The sequence below is a fragment of the Rhineura floridana genome, chromosome 9, assembly GCF_030035675.1.
Source record: "Rhineura floridana isolate rRhiFlo1 chromosome 9, rRhiFlo1.hap2, whole genome shotgun sequence".
Taxonomy (NCBI): Eukaryota; Metazoa; Chordata; class Lepidosauria; order Squamata; family Rhineuridae; genus Rhineura; species Rhineura floridana.
This window is the reverse complement of record NC_084488.1, coordinates 61,445,142-61,468,949: the sequence shown is the minus strand read 5'-3', so window position 1 is coordinate 61,468,949 and position 23,808 is coordinate 61,445,142. Positions and strand designations below refer to the sequence as shown.

Here is a 23,808-nt window from a genome sequence, read left to right as displayed (position 1 = left end):
TTGTCCTTTCCTGCTGATTGGAGCCAACCCCAATGACAAGAGTCAAGTCAGCCAGATAACACTCTCCCCTTTCATGTTTACCGGTTCCTAGGTACGTCCATTGCGGGAGAAGGAATTAACAAGGATCTTATTCTCAACCCCACAGCAAACAGAGGGGAGGGGCGTGGCTATGACTAACCTGAAGGAACCTGCCCTTTTGAATTCTCCGCTATGCTACTGTAAAAAACCCTGTAGCCGCTATTCTGGATTAAAGGGCCGGCACAAGCATCCTCTGTCGCTCTGAAAGTCATACTAACGATTCTGAAAATCCGACGCTTTTCTTCATTCCTTCTCATGAGTGGCGTCTGGCGGACAACCAGCACCGTGGTGCTCTTCGGCTCACTTCAGAGAGTGGCTGGCGGGGAACGCCCCCTCTCCTCCCTTCCCCCTCCCCATCTCTCATGCCCGACCCGACCCGGCCAATTCCGGCAACTCAAGCCAACTTCTGACTTTGGGCTCCGCCGCGAAACGGGACGGATGCTCGCTCCGCTCCTCCCATTCTGGTGCCGTCATCTCCCGGCTGGTGAGGAAAACCACCTTCGGCGCTGGAGGCACTTTCCCCCAGGAGACCAAACTAGAGAGAGGAAGCGGAGGAGAATCCGTTAGGGCCGCGAGGCGACTCTGACTCTAGCGCTGTAGAGACTCGGCGCTCCCCGAGTATCCCCGTCGGCGCTTCGTGTGCAGCTGACGCAAAAGACCTTTCAGAACTCGATCACAGCCTTTCGGTCTCTTGGGAGAGATTCTGAATCCGCTGATGGTTCGTATTTTACTTTTAATATTTCATGCTTATTTTGCTTTCTTCTTCTCGTCACTTGACCCGTCTGCTTTTTACCAAAGCGAGCCTATGTATGTCTACTCAGAGGTAAGCCCCACTGAGGTCAATGGGACTTACTCCCAGATAAGTATAGGATTGCAGCTCAAGTCTATGATTGCGCTAAAACAGTGCAATTTTATCCATGTTTATGCTGCAGTACTCCCATGGAGTTTATGGGACTTATTTCTGAGAAAGCGTGCACAGGGCTGTACTTTTTAATACTTCTTTTTCATCTCCCCTATGCAGTTGGGATGCAACAGGCACACTGGCTCGGATGGTGCGTTTGGTAGTGCTGATTTTAAAAGCCCTTTCCCACTTTCTCTCTTACTATATCACAGGTGTGCAAATGGTGCTAAAAGGAATCAAAGGTATTTTGAGAGACATGAAAAAAATGCTCATAGGAACTTCCTACATTTTAGGACAAAACTGGGCATGCAAGAGGTCAGCCCCAAGACAGATTTTGCCCTCTGGTATTGTGCATTGGCAACGCACCTTCTCCAATCAGCTGCCATTGGTACAGTGTAGCGTCAAAGGATGCACCTGGTGCCCCTGCAGCAGCCCCTCTGTGGAAGCACCATTTGAACTATTCAGAGGGCAGATTTCCTTTCAATGTAGTACGTCATCCAGTGTGTGTGTATGTGTGTTTCAAAAAGAAGTCGCAACCAGTGTAGTGCTTTTGCTCTACAGCTTTAGTACTGGACTGAATCATCTGCCTTGGACCCTTAAACGCCAGTCTTGCACTTGCGGCAGTATGGATCATCATGGTTCCTGTATGGCTTTGACAGTTCAGGGTGCTTGACACCCAAGAAAAGACTGTCTGGAAATGTTTCTTGCACAATAGAAACACATTGTGCAAGAAACATGTTTCTGTTCTGCCTTGCCTTCACTGTCCAAGTGTTTAGAAATGGGACATTAGAGTAGGCATTCAAAACTGGTTTTCTTTTATTCACGCATTTAACTCTTGTTAGCCCGGGGGTGGGGTGGGGAAAACTCCTGTAGGATTTCTTACTTTCATTCCTGTTGTGCATTGGATACAATGTTTGCTCTATGACTAAACTCTATGCAGTGGTGACCAATGATTACATGGAAAGCAGGAGCAGGGTACAGACTGCAAAAGGAGGGGTGCCCACTCCCTCTGCCCATGCTCTCCCCGTTCCATAGAGCCTAGTTCAAAGGGTTGGGTGGTGAGAAAGACCTCAGCTGAAAGCCCTGGAGAGCTGCTACCAGTCAGAGTAGGCCAACCTGATATCCTTCAGCTCTTTTGGACTACAGCTCCTATCAGCATGGCTGGGGCTGGTGTAGCACCAACAGCGGGAGGGCACCAGGTTGGGGAAGGCTGGAGCAGAAAGGGCCGGGCTAGATCAGCAAAGAATGTAACCTAGTATGAGGCAGCTTCTTGCATTTCCTCTGCCATCTTACTCCATTCTTTGGCCAGATGAGTTCCATTCTGCCTTGTTCATTAAGGCCAGCACCAGCTTGTATATAATAAGCAGCTGTAGGCTCTCTAGTCATTCCTGAGTCTCCCCTGCAGGTATCTCATTCACCCTCTTGAGGGTGCTCCCCATCCTGTGCTTCAGAACCCAGTTTTTAGAGAAGTTATGTCATGTGCATTTGTACAGTCAGCCATGCAACTATGCAGCACATAAACATATATCCATTATATACCTGGTGGTGGTTTGCCCAAAATCTGGAAAAAGATTAAGGCTGCAATTCTAACCCCACTTGCCTGGGAGCAAGCCTCACTGAATTCAATAGGACTTACTGCTGAGTAGATACGGTTTGGGTTGTGCTGTCAATCTATAAATACCGGTGCAAGTGTGTAATTGCTTTTAGGTTCCCAATACCGGCTAATGCTTGTTGTTTCCAAATTGCTACTTGACAACAGCAGAGCAGACTAGAAAAAAGTTTCATCTCTTCTCAAGTCAATCTTGCTGTGCAGTTGTTTATGATATAAATGTGCCAGGGACATTCCCAGCAAAAACATCTGGAATGAATCAAGGTCGCCAGCCTTTGTTGCATGAATATGAAAGTGCAGGCAGTGGCAACAAACAATGATTGGGACTTTCCCTTCTATTTGCACAATGTTCAGCCAAGGAAAAGCAGTTGGGATGGCAGCCATATGAACAGAAAGTGCAGAAGGAAAACTTGGCTGCTTCAAAATGGCTTGGAAATTACTCCTGTTAGGCTTGCTCTTGAAGAGACCAGAGCTCAAATTTCTGTCCAGCCATGAACTTGCTAAGCAGCCTTCAGCCAATCACTTCGCTTTCCCCATTGGTAAATTGGTGGCCTGTGTCATTCACAGTGATTGGGAGAATGAGTGAGATAAAAAAATTCCATCAGGGAAGCATATGCAGCAGAATAAACTAGTAAAATGACGAGGTGATAGAATGGGCTTGGCCACTTTAGTCTGCAGGTGGGAGAACACTTTTATTTAATGTAAAACAACTTTCAGATAGAAAACTAGCAGCACATCAGATGGAAAGGTTCTAGTCCAGCCCTTTGCCTGCTATGCTGATTTTCTACATGTAAGTCCAACAGTTTTTACAGCAGACTTTCTTGCAGAGTGCAGTCTGTGTCTTATGCATGTGATGTTTGTTTGTTTGTTTATTTGATTTATATCCCACCCTCCTTCAAAAGCGCCAAAACACTTAAAACATCATAGAAACAGACTTTAAAATACATTAAAACAAAACATCTTTAAAAACATTTTTAAAAGCTTTTTTAAAAAAAGGTTAAAACCATTTTTTTAAAAAAAGGTTTAAAAACATTAAAAAGCAATTCCAGCATAGACACAGACTGTTTTATGTTATGCTTTATTATCTATTTATGCTTTATTTATTTATTAAATTTAGAAATTTGATTGCTGTAAACCGCCCAGAGAGCTTCGGCTATGGGGCGGTATACAAGTGCAATAAATAAATAAATAAATAAATATCCCATCCTTCCTTCCAGTAGGAGCCCATATTTTTGTGTATATGCAGATATATCACAAAATATATAATATAAAAACATGGCCCTCACTGTCTTACTTACTGGGTGTTACTTCTGCCACAGATAGATTTGACACTCATGTACCCAAGGTGCACTGATTGGGGAATATTAACTGAGAGAAGCTTCTGAACAGTGGGCACATTTATGTCTCTGAAGTACATTGTAAAAAAACCCTATTTACATATTTCCTGGAATAGTGTGGCTTCTGTGGTTGTTTCCACAGTCCTCTGCCTTCCCCTTATTAGAATGAATTGTGTGGGTTGTATTTAGGGATGGAGTAGAAATTTGGTTCTGTTAGTATTTGTATGCAAACCTATCTAATTCGCACCCTCTGAAACAATATGCAAACAAAACACAGGCATTCTTCAAAATTCAAACTTTTGCAACTGAATTTAATGTACACCAACAATGCATATACTTCGGTAATGTGTGCATAAAAATGCATATATTAGTGAAATAACATACAAAAATACATCATATTATGGAAAAATATAAATATTAGGAAACTCTACTTTGCAAAAAGTGTATATTAGGCAAAATTGTGTTAAAATGTGTATATTAGGACACATTGTGTGGCTGGAGAACTGCACTACAAAATTTGGAGAACCGCAAATTTTGAAGGATGGCTGTGTTTTGGTTTGCATATTAGTTATTGTAAATGGCCCAGAGAGCTTCGGCTATAGGGCAGTATATAAATACAATAAATATATAAATAAATAAATTTCCAAATTGCCAGTTGGGTAGACTTGCCTTTAAATGTAAATGGAATCTAATTTCTTCCCTATCTCTAGTCATAACACTCAATCTGGGAATTACTGATGTAGATGTGACCCAACGGAACAGGACAGCATCTGTTCAGGTGGTGACAACCCCACTGGCCAGCCATTAAACTGGCTAGATGCTTCTTAGTAATGGGCCAGGTAGAATTCTGCACTTTTCCCTCTGATGTCCCTTTGGAGTTGGCCCATGTAGAGTAAGCCTGATTTACATGGGCAGTCTGATTAGGATATCAGTGCTCATAAACTAAACTGTAGCATGGGACATCTATTGCCCATGCAGTATAGTTGATGCCAAACAGTGGACTGGCATCTTGGTGTACTGCACATGTATGGGATGCATTCCAAGCTGGCAGTACCCTTAGTGACAGCTCTGCCAAATACCCACTGGGATTCCTCAACAGCAGCCTGTTAATAGTGTTTGTATATATTAGAGGCTGGATAAGCTGAAGCCATGGGAAATTGCCTGACTTATTCTCTAATCAAGCTCTCCTCTAGTCAAGCTCCTCTATCAGTGAAATTATTTTAGCACTTTGTACAAAAGGCATTAAAATATTGACTGTGCTATTAAATGCTTTTACTAGTGAAATTAAAAAATCCACATAATTATGCTTCTGCTTTATTGCCATTTTCCTTTTTTTAACATTTAGATAATCATGACTGAGCTAATCCAGAACCTTTGGTTCATCTCTGTTATTGGAGCTGTGAGTCTTTCTGCACGGAAGATCAATCCATTTTGTGATGCCACTCATTTTTGCAACTATTCTTCAAAGGCTTTACACACAATTCCTTCTGGTCTAGCACAAGATATCAAGGAACTGGAGTTGACCTCCAACAATATAGAGCACATTAGAGAATGGGACCTGAAGTTTGCAGTAAATCTGAGAATTCTTTTGCTCCAATCTAATCAAATTCGGACAATTGATGAGGATGCTTTCCGCTTCATTGTAAAGCTGGAACATTTGGATTTATCAAAGAACAACCTCACACGCTTGTTACCCTCTTGGTTCAGACACCTTTCTTCCTTACAAAAGTTAAACATAAAAGGTAACTACTACCAGATGCTTGGTGAAACCCCACTGTTTTCTGACCTTCAAAACCTGAGATACCTGTACTTTGGAAATGACCACTTCTCTGCTTTACAGACACAAGACCTGGAAGGAATTTCAGTTCTTGAAGAACTGGAGATTGAGGGACCCAACCTCAGTCTATATGCTCTAGGAACTCTGAGACCAATAAAGCTCATAAATCATATTATCTTCAATGGTTTCTCTATCACCACTTTAGCTGTGATTGTACCTGATATTACAAATTCTGTGATGTGTTTTGAACTGAGAAATAATCGTCAGCTTAAAATTCCAAGCTTTTATTTATCTGATCCAGTGGTTCCTGTGGCTGTGCAGAAAGTTATCCTCAGAAATGTTGAACTTTCGGATAGCTCTGTTGTTCATATAGCACCCATCCTTGCTAGTATGAAACAACTGCAAGAGCTAGAGTTGACAGATTCCAAATTACAAGGCACTGGAGATTTCCATGGTATCCAAAACATTCCAAATGCCCTGCAAGTGATAACAATCAGAAATTTAACAAATGACATGTTTTATTCATTTTCAAATCTTGCTACTGTTATGACTTTTGTAGGGAATATTACCAAACTTACAGTTGAAAATGCAAACATTTATCTGGTTCCCTGCGAACTTGCAAAACACTTCCATTCACTGTTGTATCTTGATGTCAGTGTGAATTTGTTGCTAGATCCGTATCTTGATCATTCATTGTGTGATTATGCCTGGCCTAGATTACAAACGTTAAATGTTAGCAAAAATCCTTTGAAGCAGATTGGAGTGGTAGCAAAAAGTGTAGCTCGTAGACAAAATCTTATTAACTTGGATATAAGCCAAAATAATTTTGAAGAAATGCCAGGCTCGTGCATATGGCCCCAAAGTCTGAAATTTTTAAATATCTCTGGCTGTAAATTAAACATGCTCACAAACTGCATCCCTCAAAGTCTTGAAGTACTGGATGTTAGTGACAATAACCTCAATAACTTTAAACTGAGCCTGCCACACCTACAGGAGCTTTACATCAAAAACAACAGATTGAAAACCCTTCCAGATGCTCTCTTAATTCCCAGTGCTAGAATCATTAATATTAGAGAAAACAAAGTATTTGAGTTCAGTAAGCAGCAACTTGGAAAATTTTCAAAAATTGAGACTTTGGATGCACGTTACAATAATTTCCGATGCTCATGTGAATTTATCTACTTCATTCAGTCTCATCAAGGAATATCTCAGGTCTTTGTTGGGTGGCCGGAAAACTACATCTGTGAATTTCCAGATTATGTAAGGGGGAAGCAAGTGGGAGTTGTCCAATTACGACTCTCTGATTGTCACATGACTTTAATGATGTCCTCCATCTGTATCGTGATGCTATTGATCATCTTGATGTCAGCAATTCTTTGCTACAAGCTTCATGCCATCTGGTATATGCAAATGATCTGGGCCTGGCTTCAAGTAAAACGCAAGCCCCAAAGAACTCACAATAAAGAAATCTGCTACGATGCCTTTGTTTCCTACAGTGAGCAGGACTCTGAATGGGTGGAGAATGTAATGGTGCAGGAGCTAGAGCAAGCTAGTCCCCCATTTAAACTCTGCCTTCATAAAAGGGATTTTATGCCTGGCAAATGGATTGTGGACAACATTATTGATTCCATTGAGAAGAGTTCTAAAACTCTGTTCGTGCTGTCAGAGCACTTTGTACAGAGTGAGTGGTGCAAGTACGAACTCGATTTCTCTCACTTCCGGCTTTTTGATGAAAACAACGATGCAGCGATTTTGATCTTGCTGGAGCCTATTCCAGAGAAAACTATCCCCAAAAGATTTTGTAAACTGAGGAAATTAATGAACACAAAAACCTATCTTGAATGGCCAAGGGATGAAGATCAAGAGCAAATATTTTGGTTTAATTTGAAAACGGCAATAAAATCCTAGAAGAGAATGCAGGATATGCAATCGTTTCAGACTGAGCCAGTTTCAGCAGCTCTGAGAGGTGCTCCTCTCTAATGTGAAGTATGTAATAGGAACAGACAACTGGCAGTTAGGATGACCAGGTGAAAAAGAGGACAGGGCTCATGCAGTAGGCTTGTTGTTCCACCAGGCATGCATGGGAATTGATTACGAGCAGGGACTGTCCCATTGCCTTCAGTATTTTGAGCTGTGGAGAGCTTATGTGTACAGATTGCTGTTTATAAATTGGAAGGGCAGGGAGCACTTATTGTGGTCAGCGTTCTCTTTCAGTTCGCCACGTGCTACTTAATACATTGACTAATGTAGTCATACTTTACTGTGTGACTGAAGCCTTTGCTGGCAAAATCCTGCACTTAATGTTGTAATAAGACAGTTTTATTAAACATGTGGCTATTTGCTTATGAATCATTCCATTGAATGGACATTAACAGATGCTGAACCACAACCCAGTCAAATGAAAGTACTTGGATTTATGCTAGTTTAGTTCCACTGAAGAGTGGTGGATAGGGTTTATGACAGTGATTTTCAACCTTTTTCATCTCATGGCACACTGACGAGGCGCTAAAATTGTCAAGGCACACCATTAGTTTTTTAAGGATATATTTTATCATTTAAAAAATTAGTACTAAGATTGTGTTTAAAGTTCAATAACTAAAATTTAATCGTGTTCTTTTTTAAAAAATAAATCAGTGGGAAATCTGTGCTTGGTGATTTTTCATGATGTCCCTTGTCCGAGGGTGGATGGTTGACAGGCATACCCTCAAGTCATCCTCCAGTGTTTGAAGCCGCGACCTGTTCTTGCTCTTCATAGCAGAGGAACCAGCCTCAGACAGATAAGATATTGAGAAAGGAAGAAGTGCTTTAATCGCCATCTTTGTGATGATGGCATATTCCTCTTGGAGAGACAACCAGAATGAGGCCATATCTGTTGATGAGTGTTTCAGTTTCAGTCCTCTATTATTTCTGATTTCCATCAGCTCATCTTCTTCTGCAACAGTTAATTCTGCTGACTCGCACACACTTAACACAAGCGGATCTCTCACCCAGTCCAAGGAAGATACAGTGACGGGAAATACTTTTCAATGTTTTTACTCAGCAGTGACAAACTCTGTAGAATTAAATCGACAAGATTTTTGTCCAGTCTGCAACTTTTTGTCAGTTCAAACATTTCAACTTTTTTCTCTTTTTTGATTCTGGCTCCCCACAGTGTTAGTTTTTCCTTAAAGGAGATAACTTTGTAAGTACAAGCAAGAATATTTTCATTCTTTCCCTACATGCTCTTGTTAAGAGTGTTCAAAGCTTGGAAAATGTCAGCTAGGAATACTACTTTATTGTACCAGGTCTTATCACTAAGCAGGTCAGCCAGCTCAGACTCTTCTGACGTAAAAAAAATTAGAAGTTCTTCCCTCAGTTCATACAACCTTGAAAGCATCCGCCCTCGAGATAGCCATCTCACTTCCGTGTGCAGTAGAAGTTGTGTGTGAGCAGCTTCCATGGCAGAACACAGTGCTGAAAACAACCTCGATTTTAATGGCCTACTCCTGATGTAGTTAACCATTTTTATAGTCTCAGCCAGTACTTTTTGGAGTTCAGGTAGTAATGATTTTGAAATGAGGGCCTCTCTGTGCAGGAAACAGTGTGTAAAAACAATGCCAGGGTTCTTTTGTTTGGCCAGTGCGACAAATCCTCTTAGGCTTCCTGACATAGAGGGAGCACTGTCTGTGCAGATGCTGATGCATGATTTCCATGACAAATTGTGAGAATTGAAATAGATGTCGACAACATCAAAAATGTCTTGGCCTCTTGCTGTTTCTGGAAGTGATTTGCAAAATAACAATTGTTCAATGATGTCTCCATTACAAACAAACCTGCCGAATGCTAGGAGTTGAGCTTTTCCAGTGATGTCAGTTGACTCGTCCAACTGGATGGCAAAGAAATCGGCTTCTTTAATGTTAGCTATCACTTGTGACTCAATGTCTTGAGACATGTCCTGTATAATATTTACAATTTTACAGCATGCTGGTAAAATTACTGACTCAGCAATTGTATGTGATTTCATCTTTTTTGCCACAATTTCGGCAATGGCAGAGCTTGCTGCTTGAGCTTTGTCAGAACATAAGAACATAAGAAGAGCCTGCTGGATCAGGCCAGTGGCCCATCTAGTCCAGCATCCTGTTCTCACAGTGGCCAACCAGGTGCCTGGGGGAAGCCCGCAAGCAGGACCCGAGTGCAAGAACACTCTCCCCTCCTGAGGCTTCCGGCAACTGGTTTTCAGAAGCATGCTGCCTCTGACTAGGGTGGCAGAGTACAGCCATCATGGCTAGTAGCCATTGATAGCCCTGTCCTCCATGAATTTGTCTAATCTTCTTTTAAAGCCGTCCAAGCTGGTGGCCATTACTGCATCTTGTGGGAGCAAATTCCATAGTTTAACTATGCGCTGAGTAAAGAAGTACTTCCTTTTGTCTGTCCTGAATCTTCCAACATTCAGCTTCTTTGAATGTCCACGAGTTCTAGTATTATGAGAGAGGGAGAAGAACTTTTCTCTATCCACTTTCTCAATGCCATGCATAATTTTATACACTTCTATCATGTCTCCTCTGACCTGCCTTTTCTCTAAACTAAAAAGCCCCAAGTGCTGCAACCTTTCCTCGTAAGGGAGTCGCTCCATCCCCTTGATCATTCTGGTTGCCCTCTTCTGAACCTTTTCCAACTCTATAATATCCTTTTTGAGATGAGGCGACCAGAACTGTACACAGTATTCCAAATGCGGCCGCACCATAGATTTATACAATGGCATTATGCTATCGGCTGTTTTATTTTCAATACCTTTCCTAATTATCGCTAGCATGGAATTTGCCTTTTTCACAGCTGCCGCACACTGGGTCGACATTTTCATCGTGCTGTCCACTACAACCCCGAGGTCTCTCTCCTGGTCAGTCACCGCCAGTTCAGACCCCATGAGCGTATATGTGAAATTCAGATTTTTTGCTCCAATATGCATAATTTTACACTTGTTTATATTGAATTGCATTTGTCATTTTTCTGCCCATTCACTCAGTTTGGAGAGGTCTTTTTGGAGCTCTTTGCAATCCCTTTTTGTTTTAACAACCCTGAACAATTTAGTGTCATCAGCAAACTTGGCCACTTCACTGCTCACTCCTAATTCTAGGTCATTAATGAACAAGTTGAAAAGTACAGGTCCCAATACCGATCCTTGAGGGACTCCACTTTCTACAGCCCTCCATTGGGAGAACTGTCCATTGATTCCTACTCTCTGCTTTCTGCTTCTTAACCAATTCCTTATCCACAAGAGGACCTCTCCTCTTATTCCATGACTGCTAAGCTTCCTCAGAAGCCTTTGGTGAGGTACCTTGTCAAACGCTTTTTGAAAGTCTAAGTACACTATGTCCACTGGATCACCTCTATCTATATGCTTGTTGACACTCTCAAAGAATTCTAATAGGTTACTGAGACAGGACTTTCCCTTGCAGAAGCCATGCTGGCTCTGCTTCAGCAAGGCTTGTTCTTCTATGTGCTTAGTTAATCTAGCTTTACTAATACTTTCTACCAGTTTTCCAGGGACAGAAGTTAAGCTAACTGGCCTGTAATTTCCGGGATCCCCTCTGGATCCCTTTTTGAAGATTGGCGTTACATTTGCCACTTTCCAGTCCTCAGGCACGGAGGAGGACCCGAGGGACAAGTTACATATTTTAGTTAGCAGATCAGCAATTTCACCTTTGAGTTCTTTGAGAACTCTCGGGTGGATGCCATCCGGGCCCGGTGATTTGTCAGTTTTTATATTGTCCATTAAGCTTAGAACTTCCTCTCTCCTTACCACTATTTGTCTCAGTTCCTCAGAATCCCTTCCTGCAAATGTTAGTTCAAGTTCAGGGATCTGCCCTATATCTTCCACTGTGAAGACAGATGCAAAGAATTCATTTAGCTTCTCTGCAATCTCCTTATCGTTCTTTAGTACACCTTTGACTCCCTTATCATCCAAGGGTCCAATTGTCTCCCTAGATGGTCTCCTGCTTTGAATGTATTTATAGAATTTTTTGTTGTTGGTTTTTATGTTCTTAGCAATGTGCTCCTCAAATTCTTTTTTAGCATCCCTTATTGTCTTCTTGCATTTCTTTTGCCAGAGTTTGTGTTCTTTTTTATTTTCTTCATTTGGACACGACTTCCATTTTTTGAAGGAAGACTTTTTGCCTCTAAGAGCTTCCTTGACTTTGCTCGTTAACCATGCTGGCATCTTCTTGGCCCTGGTGGTACCTTTTCTGGTCTGCGGTATGCACTCCAGTTGAGCTTCTAATATAGTGTTTTTAAACAACTTCCAAGCATTTTCGAGTGATGTGACCCTCTGGACTTTGTTTTTCAGCTTTCTTTTTACCAATCCCCTCATTTTTGTGAAGTTTCCTCTTTTGAAGTCAAATGTGACCGTGTTGGATTTTCTTGGCAATTGGCCAGTTACATGTATGTTTAATTTAATAGCACTGTGGTCACTGCTCCCAATCGGTTCAACAACACTTACATCTTGCACCAGGTCCCGGTCCCCACTGAGGATTAAGTCCAGGGTTGCCGTCCCTCTGGTCGGTTCCATGACCAACTGGTCTAGGGAATAGTCATTTAGAATATCTAGAAACTTTGCTTCTTTGTCATGACTGGAACACATATGCAGCCAGTCTATGTCCGGGTAGTTGTGATTTTGGTAAATTGTTTAGCCTGATGTGTTTGATCAGCTATAACCCTTTTAAAATAATCAATTGGTTTCTCACATAAATGTGAGTGCTTTGTGTGAAGGTGTCTTTTCAGCTTACTTGGAACCATAGCTTGGTTTGCCAGTTTCTCACCGCAAACAACAAACTTAGGATGTGGCACTTCTCCCGATGAAATGAATCCGAAGGACAAATAGTCTTCATTATACTGGCGCATGACGGTTTTAGAACTAACACTGACGGCACTATGTGTGTTACTATCTGAACTAGTGCCAGCCACGCCTGATTCATAGTCATCGTCCAACTTACGTTTTTTAATTAAAAATCCATCCATGTCTAATAAGTCCTGAAAAAAATAATTCAGAACTAAATTCAGAAATCACAAAATAACTAAAACAAAATAGAAATAAACTATTTATCTTGACATGTTTGACAGTCTGGTAGTTTGAGACTTTTCTCATGCAGCAACACCCCAAGAAAGCTGAGCTTTTATGCAAAAAGGACTGACAAATGTATAAACCAGGCCAAGACCACCTAGGAAAGACCACCTACTAAATTGTTATTTATTTTAACTGATTTTAATACTGTGTTTTTATACTGTTGTAACAATATATTATTGTAACCCTGGATATGAAATCCTAATCGCAATAATAATAATAACAACAATAATAATGGCAACAAGAGTAGACGCACAAAGGTTACTTCTAGTACAGCCCTGTAATTTACCCTAGAATAGACATTGGCAGAGTAGCTAACAACACAGAGTCTGAGCTGTGTGTATGGAAGGAAGAAAGGTGGGGAAACTGTGTGAACTCTTTGTGACAAACCCCCCCCCCCCCATGCATCTACTGGACTGGACAATGAGAATGCATATCAAAGTAGTCGTCCATATCAATTATGGGAGGTGGGGAGAGAACGTCACATTCCACCATTCATAAGGCTGCCTACGAAAATCACCCGTGACAACCCACACTTTATTCACACCGGTTGAAAATAGCTGGTTTATGACATATTTTTCCATGAAAGCTGCAATCCTTTGCACACTTTTTTGGAAGCAGCCGTGCTGAAATTGGTGGGACTAACTTAAGTAAACATGAATAGGATAAAACTGTTGTCTGACATTGAGAAATTGGCATTAAACTCAACCGCTAATCAGCAAATGCATTGTTTTCTACCTCCTAGGCCTCACTTTTGGGAAGTAGATATTTAGTGTAGACTGCTGCTGCTATAGCCATGAAACCAATAGGACTATAATTGCTGGGCTGACTTCTTAGATAAAGGAGGAATAATAGTACTATTCTAGCTCAGGGGTGAGGAACATGTTGTTGGAATTCCAAATCCCATCAGTCCCAGGAAGCATGGCCAGTGGTCAGGGATGATGGGGAGTTGTAGTCCATCAACATCTGAAGGACCACAAATTTCTCCACTCCTGCCATAGCCTGACACTCTCTAACTTGCAGTATTTATTGACTCAGATAATTTAACATGACTGGATCTTGCTAAGTCAGATGGTTGGTTTGTTTTTTTAAAAAAGTTCAGGTGGCATCTTCACCTAGTCTACATGCTATTAGCAACTGTGAAGTCACTTCAACTGATACTGGTGACTACAAATAGCCTACAATACATCAGAGAGTTAGGCTGCATTTAGGCATAATTTGAAAAGAGGCCTGCTACACAACACATACCATTCTCCCTGTCCTGGCAAGTCATTAGACCAGGGCCGGGGAACTGTTTTTCTGTCCAAGGTCACATACTCTTGTGGGATAATCTTGGGACTGCATGACAGCAGGAGGTGGGGCTAGAACCAAAAGTGTATAGCCAGTCACTTCTTTTCTCTCTTTCTGCCACCCCTTGTCTTTCACTCTTCTCCCCTCTCTTGCCAGAGCTCTGAACCAATTGCTTGCAGAGGGCTTTTGAAATTAGATTGAGAGAGCCATGTGAAATTAGACCAAGGCCTGCAGATTGTCCACCCCTGCATTAGGCAGATGTGCTCAATTAGCCAATTGACCCCAAGTTCTGTCCTCTGTCTACTTTCCCTCTGCTTCAGGTGAGTTGTCCACCTTATTTTTTCAACTTTTAAAAAGTTTTAAAAAGCCATAAAATGCCACTCACACACTTTTTGAAAAGTTTGGTGTGTAACGTTGCCGTGATCATCTAGCATGTGCTCTCCCACTGTTCTCTGTCTTTTAACAAAAGAAGAAAGGAGCAATACTTCTACTTGCAACAAATGACATTCCCAACATCTAAAGCCTGTAAAGCTTTATGATAATGTATAAAGGTGATGCTCAAGAGGACCAGCCACTGTTAAGAGGAAAGCAGAAAGTGATTTGAAAACTACTGAGCTGCTTCAGTATCTTCTCTGCTTTTGCACTGGTAGGTTAAGTAAGCAAGCATTTCCAATTGCAGTTGCAAGTCTGTAAAAACTCCTTTTAGAAATACATCACCAACTGTTGATGCACCCCGCATACCACCTAATACTTTAAAATGGGTGACTAACCTTTGGCCCTCCAGATGTCCCATCAGCCCCAGCCAGGATGGCCAATGGGTAGGGATGATGGGAGATGTAGGGTGGCAAATCTGGAGGACTACAGGTTACCCACCCTTTTTAAAACCTCCCCTATAGTAAATAATAATAATGATAATTACGCAGAGGTCAACACAAGTTGTTGTGACTGGTGTAAACATTAAGTGAAATCCTATTCTTATATATTGGACTGCTGGGGTCAAAATGTTTCCTGGCATAGTTCCACTGAAAAAAATGAGGCTAACTTTAAATTCGGCTTTCAAGAGTATTGTAAAGTCGGAGTCCCAATACTAAGCTGTTCCTAGTGAATCGGCCATAAAACCCTCTCCCTCTCTCTCAAAGTAACTTTCTAAGGATCTTCAAAGTGCAAACTAAATTTTGTTATGTAGTTTCAATGTTCATTTTTGTTAGTGGTGTCAAAAAAGCATAGAGTTGGAAGGGGCCTCAAAAGTAATCTAAATCCTCTACCCACACAAGAAACGCATTACCACAGCATTCCTGATAGGTGTCCAGCTAGACTCTGCTTAAAAACTTGTTTGGTTAGGTCTCAGTTTGTGTTTATTTATCAGTTTCTTACTTGCCCTTCACAGCATACCATAAGATCCCAGGGTGGGTTACAGCATATATACCATGCTTTTTGTGACAGTACTTACTGTTACCTCTTCTTTTGTTGCCCATGGCAACAATTTTGTGCTGGTACCCACAGAAGTTATATAAAGATTTCAGTACCGGCACCTCATTTCTTTAAAAACCAAACAAGCACATACAGACATGTGTGTGCACACACACACAAAGTGTCAAAGGCCAGGGTAAAGATGTGCATCTTCAGCATATGACAGAAACTACATAATGAAGCTGACAGAAGCACCACTGTGGGGAGGGGCTTCCAAAATCAGCATAGCTACTTGACCTTATTTATTTCATATCTTAAGGACATAGAGAGAACCCTGATGGATCAAGGGTCCATCTCATCCAGTGTCCTGTTTCCAAGGTTGCCAGTCAGATGCTGCCAGGCTCACAAGCAGGACATGAGGGGAGCAACTTTCTTGTCCCCCCACCAAAACTGATATGCAGAAGAACAGTATAAGATCTCATCTCCATGGATTTGTCTTCTTTGAAAGCCAGGAGTGAGGAACTTCTGGCCCATGGGTCTAATCTGGGGTACCAGGCCTGCCCATATGGCCCTGAAGGCCATTTTGGGCAAGCCACACCCACCTGTCTTAGGTGTGGGACAGGTAATAGGCAGTGCCTGCGAAAGTCCATTATGCAGAGCTCCCTAAATGCTCAACAACCAGCTGGTTGACATCAAGTGTAGGACTTCAGGTGGGGGTAGTTTGCCTGAAACAGCTGCATGGGCCAAATTGGCAGGCCTGGTAGGCCAGAGATTCCCCCCACCCCTGCAGTAGGGCAATTCTTTGATTGAGAACAACAGAAGTAGCACACGGCACCAAGCAAGCTTTTGGGTTCCCCAGATCTCTTCTTCAGGTTGGATCTCAAGAAAACAAGTGGGTGAGGAAAAAGATATCACTGAGCATGATAGAAAAGTACCAGTCAGAAGTTTGTCAGAGGTGGCAACATAATACAAGCTCAGTTAGTTCAGGCAGTGCAAGGTGCAAAAAAGATCTTTGGGCATGATGGAAAAGTCCCAGGTCTGCACTTTATAAAGAAGGAGTTGCTGAGAAGGTGTTACCTACCACAGTCTAACCAAAACAACAACAGTAAAGCTCATATAACATGTGCCTCCTCCACTCCATCTCGTGAACAGGAAAGTTTGCTCACCACTTTGTGACATTTTAATTGGTTCTTTAAAAAGTATGTTCCAGAGAGTACACAAATTTTGGTTGGTTGTGGTTGCCAATGAAAATTTTGTAACCACCACAACCTGTCCCAGAAGGTGAGATTTTGTATCCACACAGTTTTGTGGATTTTGGAAGCTAGCACCTCTGAAGCACAGTATAATAATGATTCCCTCTCCCCCACCCCCAAACTCAGGACAGAGGATGAAAGGGATTATGTTGTATTTTTGGAAGTGTTATGAGAAGTGCAGTGGAAAAGAACATTCTCTAGTAACTGTCTCTTCCCTTCCCTTCTGCAAAGATGGACGTGCTCAGTGCTAGCTGGTGGTGACAAGGAAAGAGGAGCAGTTTAGTAGAAACGGGATGAGGGTAGATTTGGGGGTGACCCATCCCACTGCCAGTGGCATCACTAGGGTTGGTGTCACCCAGTGCAGGAGGGAGAGAGGGGCATGGTTGCCAGGTGACAAGGAGCACTCTTTCTCCCTCCCTCCCTCCCCCCTGCTCTTTTAATCTCTCTCACACAGACCTACCTGGGCGGGCCAGTGCAGGTATCCCTTCAACTTGGCAAAGACGAGGTCTTTGGCCTTGAAGCCGTGCGGCAGCTCAGCAGGCGGCAAGTGGTGAGCAGGCCCCAGCCAGGCCTCAGGCTTCACCAGGCAACTGGGAGGGGGCATGGACGCCAGCCTCGCAGGGGGAGGGAAGCGAGGCCGAAGATAAAATGGGAGGGTGCAGCCAATTGGCCCCGCAGACTGCCTTTCCTCTGGGGGCGGGCCCTCATGGCTTATTGGCTGGGGGTAGGGGTCGCTTATCTCTCTCTCTCTCCCCCTCTCTGGTGCGCCCTTTGTCATTGCTGCTGCTGCTTCCCTGGGTCCCTGCAACTGCCCTGCTTCCCGGTGCCTAGGGGCGGTGCAGCTCTGGGTGTCACCCCCTCGGATGGTGTTACCCGGTGCAGTCCGCACCCCCCGCACCCCCCTAGTGACGCCACTGCCCACTGCACGCAAGGGTGTGGAGTGGATTTGTGGACTACTGGCGTTACCATACTGTCACTTTGGGGTGTTCCCCCCCTCCCCGATGCACAAGATGCCTGCCTGTAATGATGCTGTTGTGTGCATGTGAATTGGTTTGTGAAATGGGATGCTAAACAATTTGGATTAGAAGACCTGGGATGTTTGTGATTGTTACAAGATGCAGGTGCAGGTTGCATGCATATTGAAAAAGAGCTACAGATTAAAAGTAATGTTAAATTTGTCACCATGATAATACAGCAGGCCCAATTGCTTACTGCAGTTTAAGATCTGTGGCTTAATGTAGATCCGGTGCAAAACTGATGCCCTTATGAAAGCATACAAGCACAGATGTGGAACTGAGTAGTTCTTAGTACAGCCTAGCAGAAAGAAGGATGTCTACAAATAGACACAAGCTGAGCTGACTTTGTATTTCTGTTTGTATGTGTGCTGAAGGAAATTGTGCTGTATTTTCGTTACTGAGGTAGGATGTGAAATGACATTGCACAGAATGGTGGTTAGAATTTGGAGAAGTGGACTTCCGGGAAGGGTGACTTAGCCTGTGCCTGCTTTTGAGACGGGCTCCTGCCTCAAAAGAAGCTTATTCAGATATATCAGTCAGTTTTTTCTTTTTTTTTGACTGATTAAACTTCTCCCGGGTAGGGAGAAACGAAGAGATTAACCTCAAAGCCTATTTTTGTTGGGACGACCAGATCTCATTAATTTATGGGACGAGGTCCAGCCGACGAAGGTGGGACGGATTTTCAACAGCAAGCTCTATCTGTTAAAGCGAACGTTCATCTTATCTTCTAAGAGAGAACGCACTAACAGGCAAGCACCCTTCTTTCTATATTTTTCTTTTACTTAACTTAAATTGTTGCTGTTTAAAAGAGATTTGCCAGATTGATCAGTTTTTGACATCTCACTGGGGAGCCATAACTTCTCTCTGCTACGCACTAATTAATAGCTTATCTCTGTTTTTGTTGCAAAAAGCTGTCCTGGATTTGCATTCTAAAGATATACACAGAAGAGGGATTTCTATTCCAGATTTTTATTTTGAAAAATATTATACTGTTTTGAGACTACTCTCTTTTTGGTCTATTTTATTTTGACGAATCTGTTTCTTGACGATTGCCATTAATTGTTTCGATCCTGGGAACTGCATTTTGTTTACTTAACTATTGGAGAGATAAGGCTGTCTGCTCTGTTTATACTGTGATGTCACCAAGTTTGGAGAATTAACCCAATTGTTGCTGAAATAAGAAGTGGTTTTCCTATATTTTTCTTTTAAAATGGCAATTAAGAAAGTGGCTGAAAATCTGGAAATAACTATGTTTCAGAAAATAATGGATGAGATTGAGATAATGAAAATTGAATTGAGTAAAATGAAGCAGGAGATTAAAGATATAAGGGTCCCTGTGAGAGAGGTGACCCTGGAAGGGGTCCCTGTGAGAGAGGAGACCCCGGAGATTGGAACAGGGGTCCCTGTGAGAGAGGAGACCCTAGAGACTGGAATAGGGGTCCCTGTGAGAGAGGAGATCCCGGAGATTGGAACCAACGTGGAACAGGAACAAGATTTGGAGTCTATGGACTTTAGAAATAAAATCTATTGTTTGGAACTCAATGTTATCTCTGAAGAAATGAATGAAGATTCTAGAGATAAAGTTATCAATGGCATGGATAATCTTCTGGACTGGAATGATGTGATGGAGCCCAATATAGAGAAAATCTATGGAATTAACTGCAGCCATGTGACAATGGAAAAACTTTTAAGAGATGACCCAGTGTATTTTGAAAAAAAGAACAGAGATATGATTTTACAGCAGTATTTCAGCAACCTATTCAGAATGGATGGCAAGAAAATATTTGGGATAGAGGTAATTCCCATCAGACTCTTACTATATGACTATGGCTTTGACAGCAAGATTATTATGGAATACTGATAATGGAAGATTGGATATTGAAATTACTGGACTTAACAAGACTACTGAAGATGGAAGATGGAAAATGGAACTAATAGAGATAATAGAACAATGGCTACTGAAATTATTGAACCTAACAGATTCTGATGTGATGGATTAATTGAAATGTTTATTTTGACTATGGTTATGACAATAAGATTATCATAATTAGTAATGAGATGGATTAATCGATATGCTTATCTGGAAAAAAAAATTGATAGATATATTTCTTAAAGAATTGAAACCTCTCTTTGACTTTTTGTGGAAAGAATAAAGTAATGTTTATGAGATTTGATGATTAAGTAAGATAACTACTGGAGGAAAGTGATTTTATAATATGACTTAAGAGACAGGATTGTTATATATTATAGACTTATAACTGATTTGATCTTTGACAAATGGGAAGTCAATATTTTACTCTTTATTTTTTCTTTTTGTTTTTTTTTCTTTTTTTCTTTTTGTTTAACTATTTTTGATTTTGTTTTTTGTCTTTGAATGTTTTATGATTTTGTCTTGTATGTTTTATGAAAATCTGAATAAAAATTATTGAAAAAAAAAAAAAGAATTTGGAGAAGTGCAGATTTTGAAAGATAGATTCACATGTTGCTTTTGGAACTATGCATCAGTCATGTTCATATTTAAATACAAACCAAACAGATGTCTTCCTCATCTGTAACTGAAACGAAACTAGTGAGACTCATTGTCCTGTAATATGTTATTCACTAACAGGCAAAAAACCTTGCAGTTTAAGAATGTACCTATAGCCAACAGATATGTGTTACTCCTGTGCAATCATGCTTAGGATAGGTAAAACTGACAATGGGGAGGGAAGCCTGGAGTGGGCAGGGGAGGAGGAAGAAGGGACGGGGAAGAGAGAGGAGAGGGGACGGAGGGAAAAGGCAGGTCTGATCATTTGCATGCTTATTGAGTTCAGTGGGATTTACTCCTGTGCAATCATGCTTGAAAATGAAATGGACTGCCTTCAAGTCCATTCCGACTTATGGCAACCCTATGAATAGGGTTTTCATGGTAAGTGGTATTCAGAGGGGGTTTACAATTGCCTTCTTCTGAGGCTGAGAAGCAGTGACTGGCCCAAGGTCACCCAGTGACCTTCATGGCTGTGTGGGGATTCAAACTCTGGTCTCCCAGGTCATAGTCCTAGGATAGGTAAAACTGACTGTGGGGGGAGAGGAAGGGCAGAGGAAGGGGAAGGAGTAGGAGTATGGGGAAGGAGGGGATTGGAAGGGGTGGGGGAGCAGAAGGGAGGGAGAGGGAAGGGGCAAGAGGGAGGGGATAGGAGGGAGGAGGGCAGGTTTGATCATTTCATGCTTTTTGAGTGCAGTGGGATTTACTCCTTTGCAATCATGCTTAGCATAGATGAAACTGACCTGGGAAAGGGGGAGGGGGAGGGGAGGAGGAGGGAGGAGATTGGGTGGGCAGACAATGGGCAGAAGGGAAGCCCCTTTCCTTTCCAAAAGGAAAACATTGTGAACAGTATCATTGTTTTTCAGTGTTTCCCCCACCTTTTTATTCTACAGCAGGCACATGTAGCCTCCCACCCAAATTTAAACCAAAGCTAGCCCTGGCCACATCCACACCAGGCCTTTATTTCATTTTAGACAGTCATGGCTTCTCCCAAAGAATCCTGGGAAGTGGAGTAAGTGAAGGGTGCTGAGAGTTGCTAGGAGACGGACTTCCGGGAAGGGTGACTTAGCCTGTGCCTGCTTTTGAGACGGGCTCCTGCCTCAAAAGAAGCTTATTCAGATATATCAGTCAGTTTTTTCTTTTTTTTTTGACTGATTAAACTTCTCCCGGGTAGGGAGAAACGAAGAGATTAACCTCAAAGCCTATTTTTGTTGGGACGACCAGATCTCATTAATTTATGGGACGAGGTCCAGCCGACGAAGGTGGGACGGATTTTCAACAGCAAGCTCTATCTGTTAAAGCGAACGTTCATCTTATCTTCTAAGAGAGAACGCACTAACAGGCAAGCACCCTTCTTTCTATATTTTTCTTTTACTTGACTTAAATTGTTGCTGTTTAAAAGAGATTTGCCAGATTGATCGGTTTTTGACATCTCACTGGGGAGCCATAACTTCTCTCTGCTACGCACTAATTAATAGCTTATCTCTGTTTTTGTTGCAAAAAGCTGTCCTGGATTTGCATTCTAAAGATATACACAGAAGAGGGATTTCTATTCCAGATTTTTATTTTGAAGAATATTATACTGTCTGAGACTACTCTCTTTTTGGTCTATTTTATTTTGACGAATCTGTTTCTTGACGACTGCCATTAATTGTTTCGATCCTGGGAACTGCATTTTGTTTACTTAACTATGGAGAGATAAGGCTGTCTGCTCTGTTTATACTGTGATGTCACCAAGTTTGGAGTATTAACCCAATTGTTGCTGAAATAAGAAGTGGTTTTCCTATATTTTTCTTTTAAAATGGCAATTAAGAAAGTGGCTGAGAAGCTGGAAACAACTATGTTTCAGAAAATAATGGATGAGATTGAGATAACGAAACAAAACCTGCGACAGGGTTGTAAGGAGCTGAAAGTTGAATTGAGTAAAATGAAGCAGGAGATTAAAGATATAGGGGTCCCTGTGAGAGAGGTGACCCTGGAAGGGGTCCCTGTGAGAGAGGAGACCCCGGAGATTGGAACAAACGTGGAACAGGAAAAAGATTTGGAGTCTATGGACTTTAGAAACAAAATCTATTGTTTGGAGACACAGGAGATTAAAGACATAGGGGTCCTTGTGAGAGAGGAGACCCTGGAGACTGGAACAGGGGTCCCTGTGAGAGAGGAGACCCTGGAGACTGGAACAGGGGTCCCTGTGAGAGAGGAGATCCCGGAGATTGGAACAAACGTGGAACAGGAACAAGATTTGGAGTCTATGGACTTTAGAAATAAAATCTACTGTTTGGAATTCAATGTTATCTCTGAAGAAATTAATGAAGATTCTAGAGATAAAGTTATTAATGGCATGGATAATCTTCTGGACTGGAATGATGTGATGGAGCCCAATATAGAGAAAATCTATGGAATTAACTGCAGCCATGTGACAATGGAAAAACTTTCAAGAGATGACCCAGTGTATTTTGAAAAAAAGAACAGAGATATGATTTTACAGCTGTATTTCAGCAACCTATTCAGAATGGATGGCAAGAAAATATTTGGGATAGAGGTAATTCCCATTAGACTCTTACTATATGACTATGGCTTTGACAGCAAGATTATTATGGAATACTGATAATGGAAGATTGGATACTGAAATTACTGGACTTAACAAGACTACTGAAGATGGAAGATGGAAAATGGAACTAATAGGGATAATAGAACAATGGCTACTGAAATTACTGAACCTAACAGATTCTGATGTGATGGATTAATTGAAATGTTTATTTTGACTATGGTTATGACAATAAGATTATCATAATTAGTAATGAGATGGATTAATCGATATGCTTATCTGGAAAAAAAAATTGATAGATATATTTCTTAAAGAATTGAGACCTCTCTTTGACTTTTTGTGGAAAGAATAAAGTAATGTTTATGAGATTTGATGATTAAGTAAGATAACTACTGGAGGAAAGTGATTTTATAATATGACTTAAGAGACAGGATTGTTATATATTATAGACTTATAACTGATTTGATCTTTGACAAATGGGAAGTCAATATTTTACTCTTTATTTTTTATTTTTGTTTTTTTTTTCTTTTTTTCTTTTTGTTTAACTATTTTTGATTTTGTTTTTTGTCTTTGAATGTTTTATGATTTTGTCTTGTATGTTTTATGAAAATCTGAATAAAAATTATTGAAAAAAAAAAAGAGAGTTGCTAGGAGACGCCCTGTTCCCCTCACAGAGCATCAATCAGAGTGGCTGCTTATTAAATCACTCTGGCCACTGGAGCTCCCTCAGGGGAATAGGAGTCTCCTCTCAGCACCCTTCACAAACTACACTTCCCAGGATTCTCTGGGGGAAGCCATGACTGTCTCACTTGAAATCAAAGTCTGGTGTGGGTGTGGCCCCCTGATTAGGCAAGCCCAGCAGCTGTGAGTATGGCTTTTAGAACATTGACAATTGGTTCTTACTGAGCATGCCCGACACTATCATTCAGTTCAATGCAAAATTAATTAAAAATCAGCCTGGCATTTTTG

At 41.6% G+C, this 23,808-nt stretch overlaps 1 protein-coding gene across 1 annotated transcript; it reads left to right on the top strand.

Annotated features, from left to right (window-relative positions):
• The first annotated feature begins 227 nt into the window (after positions 1 to 227).
• TLR2 (toll like receptor 2) lies at positions 228 to 9,763 on the top strand. Its single transcript, XM_061584529.1, has 2 exons — positions 228 to 796; positions 5,271 to 9,763. Exons 1-2 carry the CDS (start codon positions 794 to 796, stop codon positions 7,608 to 7,610), a joined length of 2,343 nt encoding a protein of 780 aa, XP_061440513.1. The 5' UTR covers positions 228 to 793; the 3' UTR covers positions 7,611 to 9,763.
• Positions 9,764 to 23,808: the final 14,045 nt, after the last annotated feature.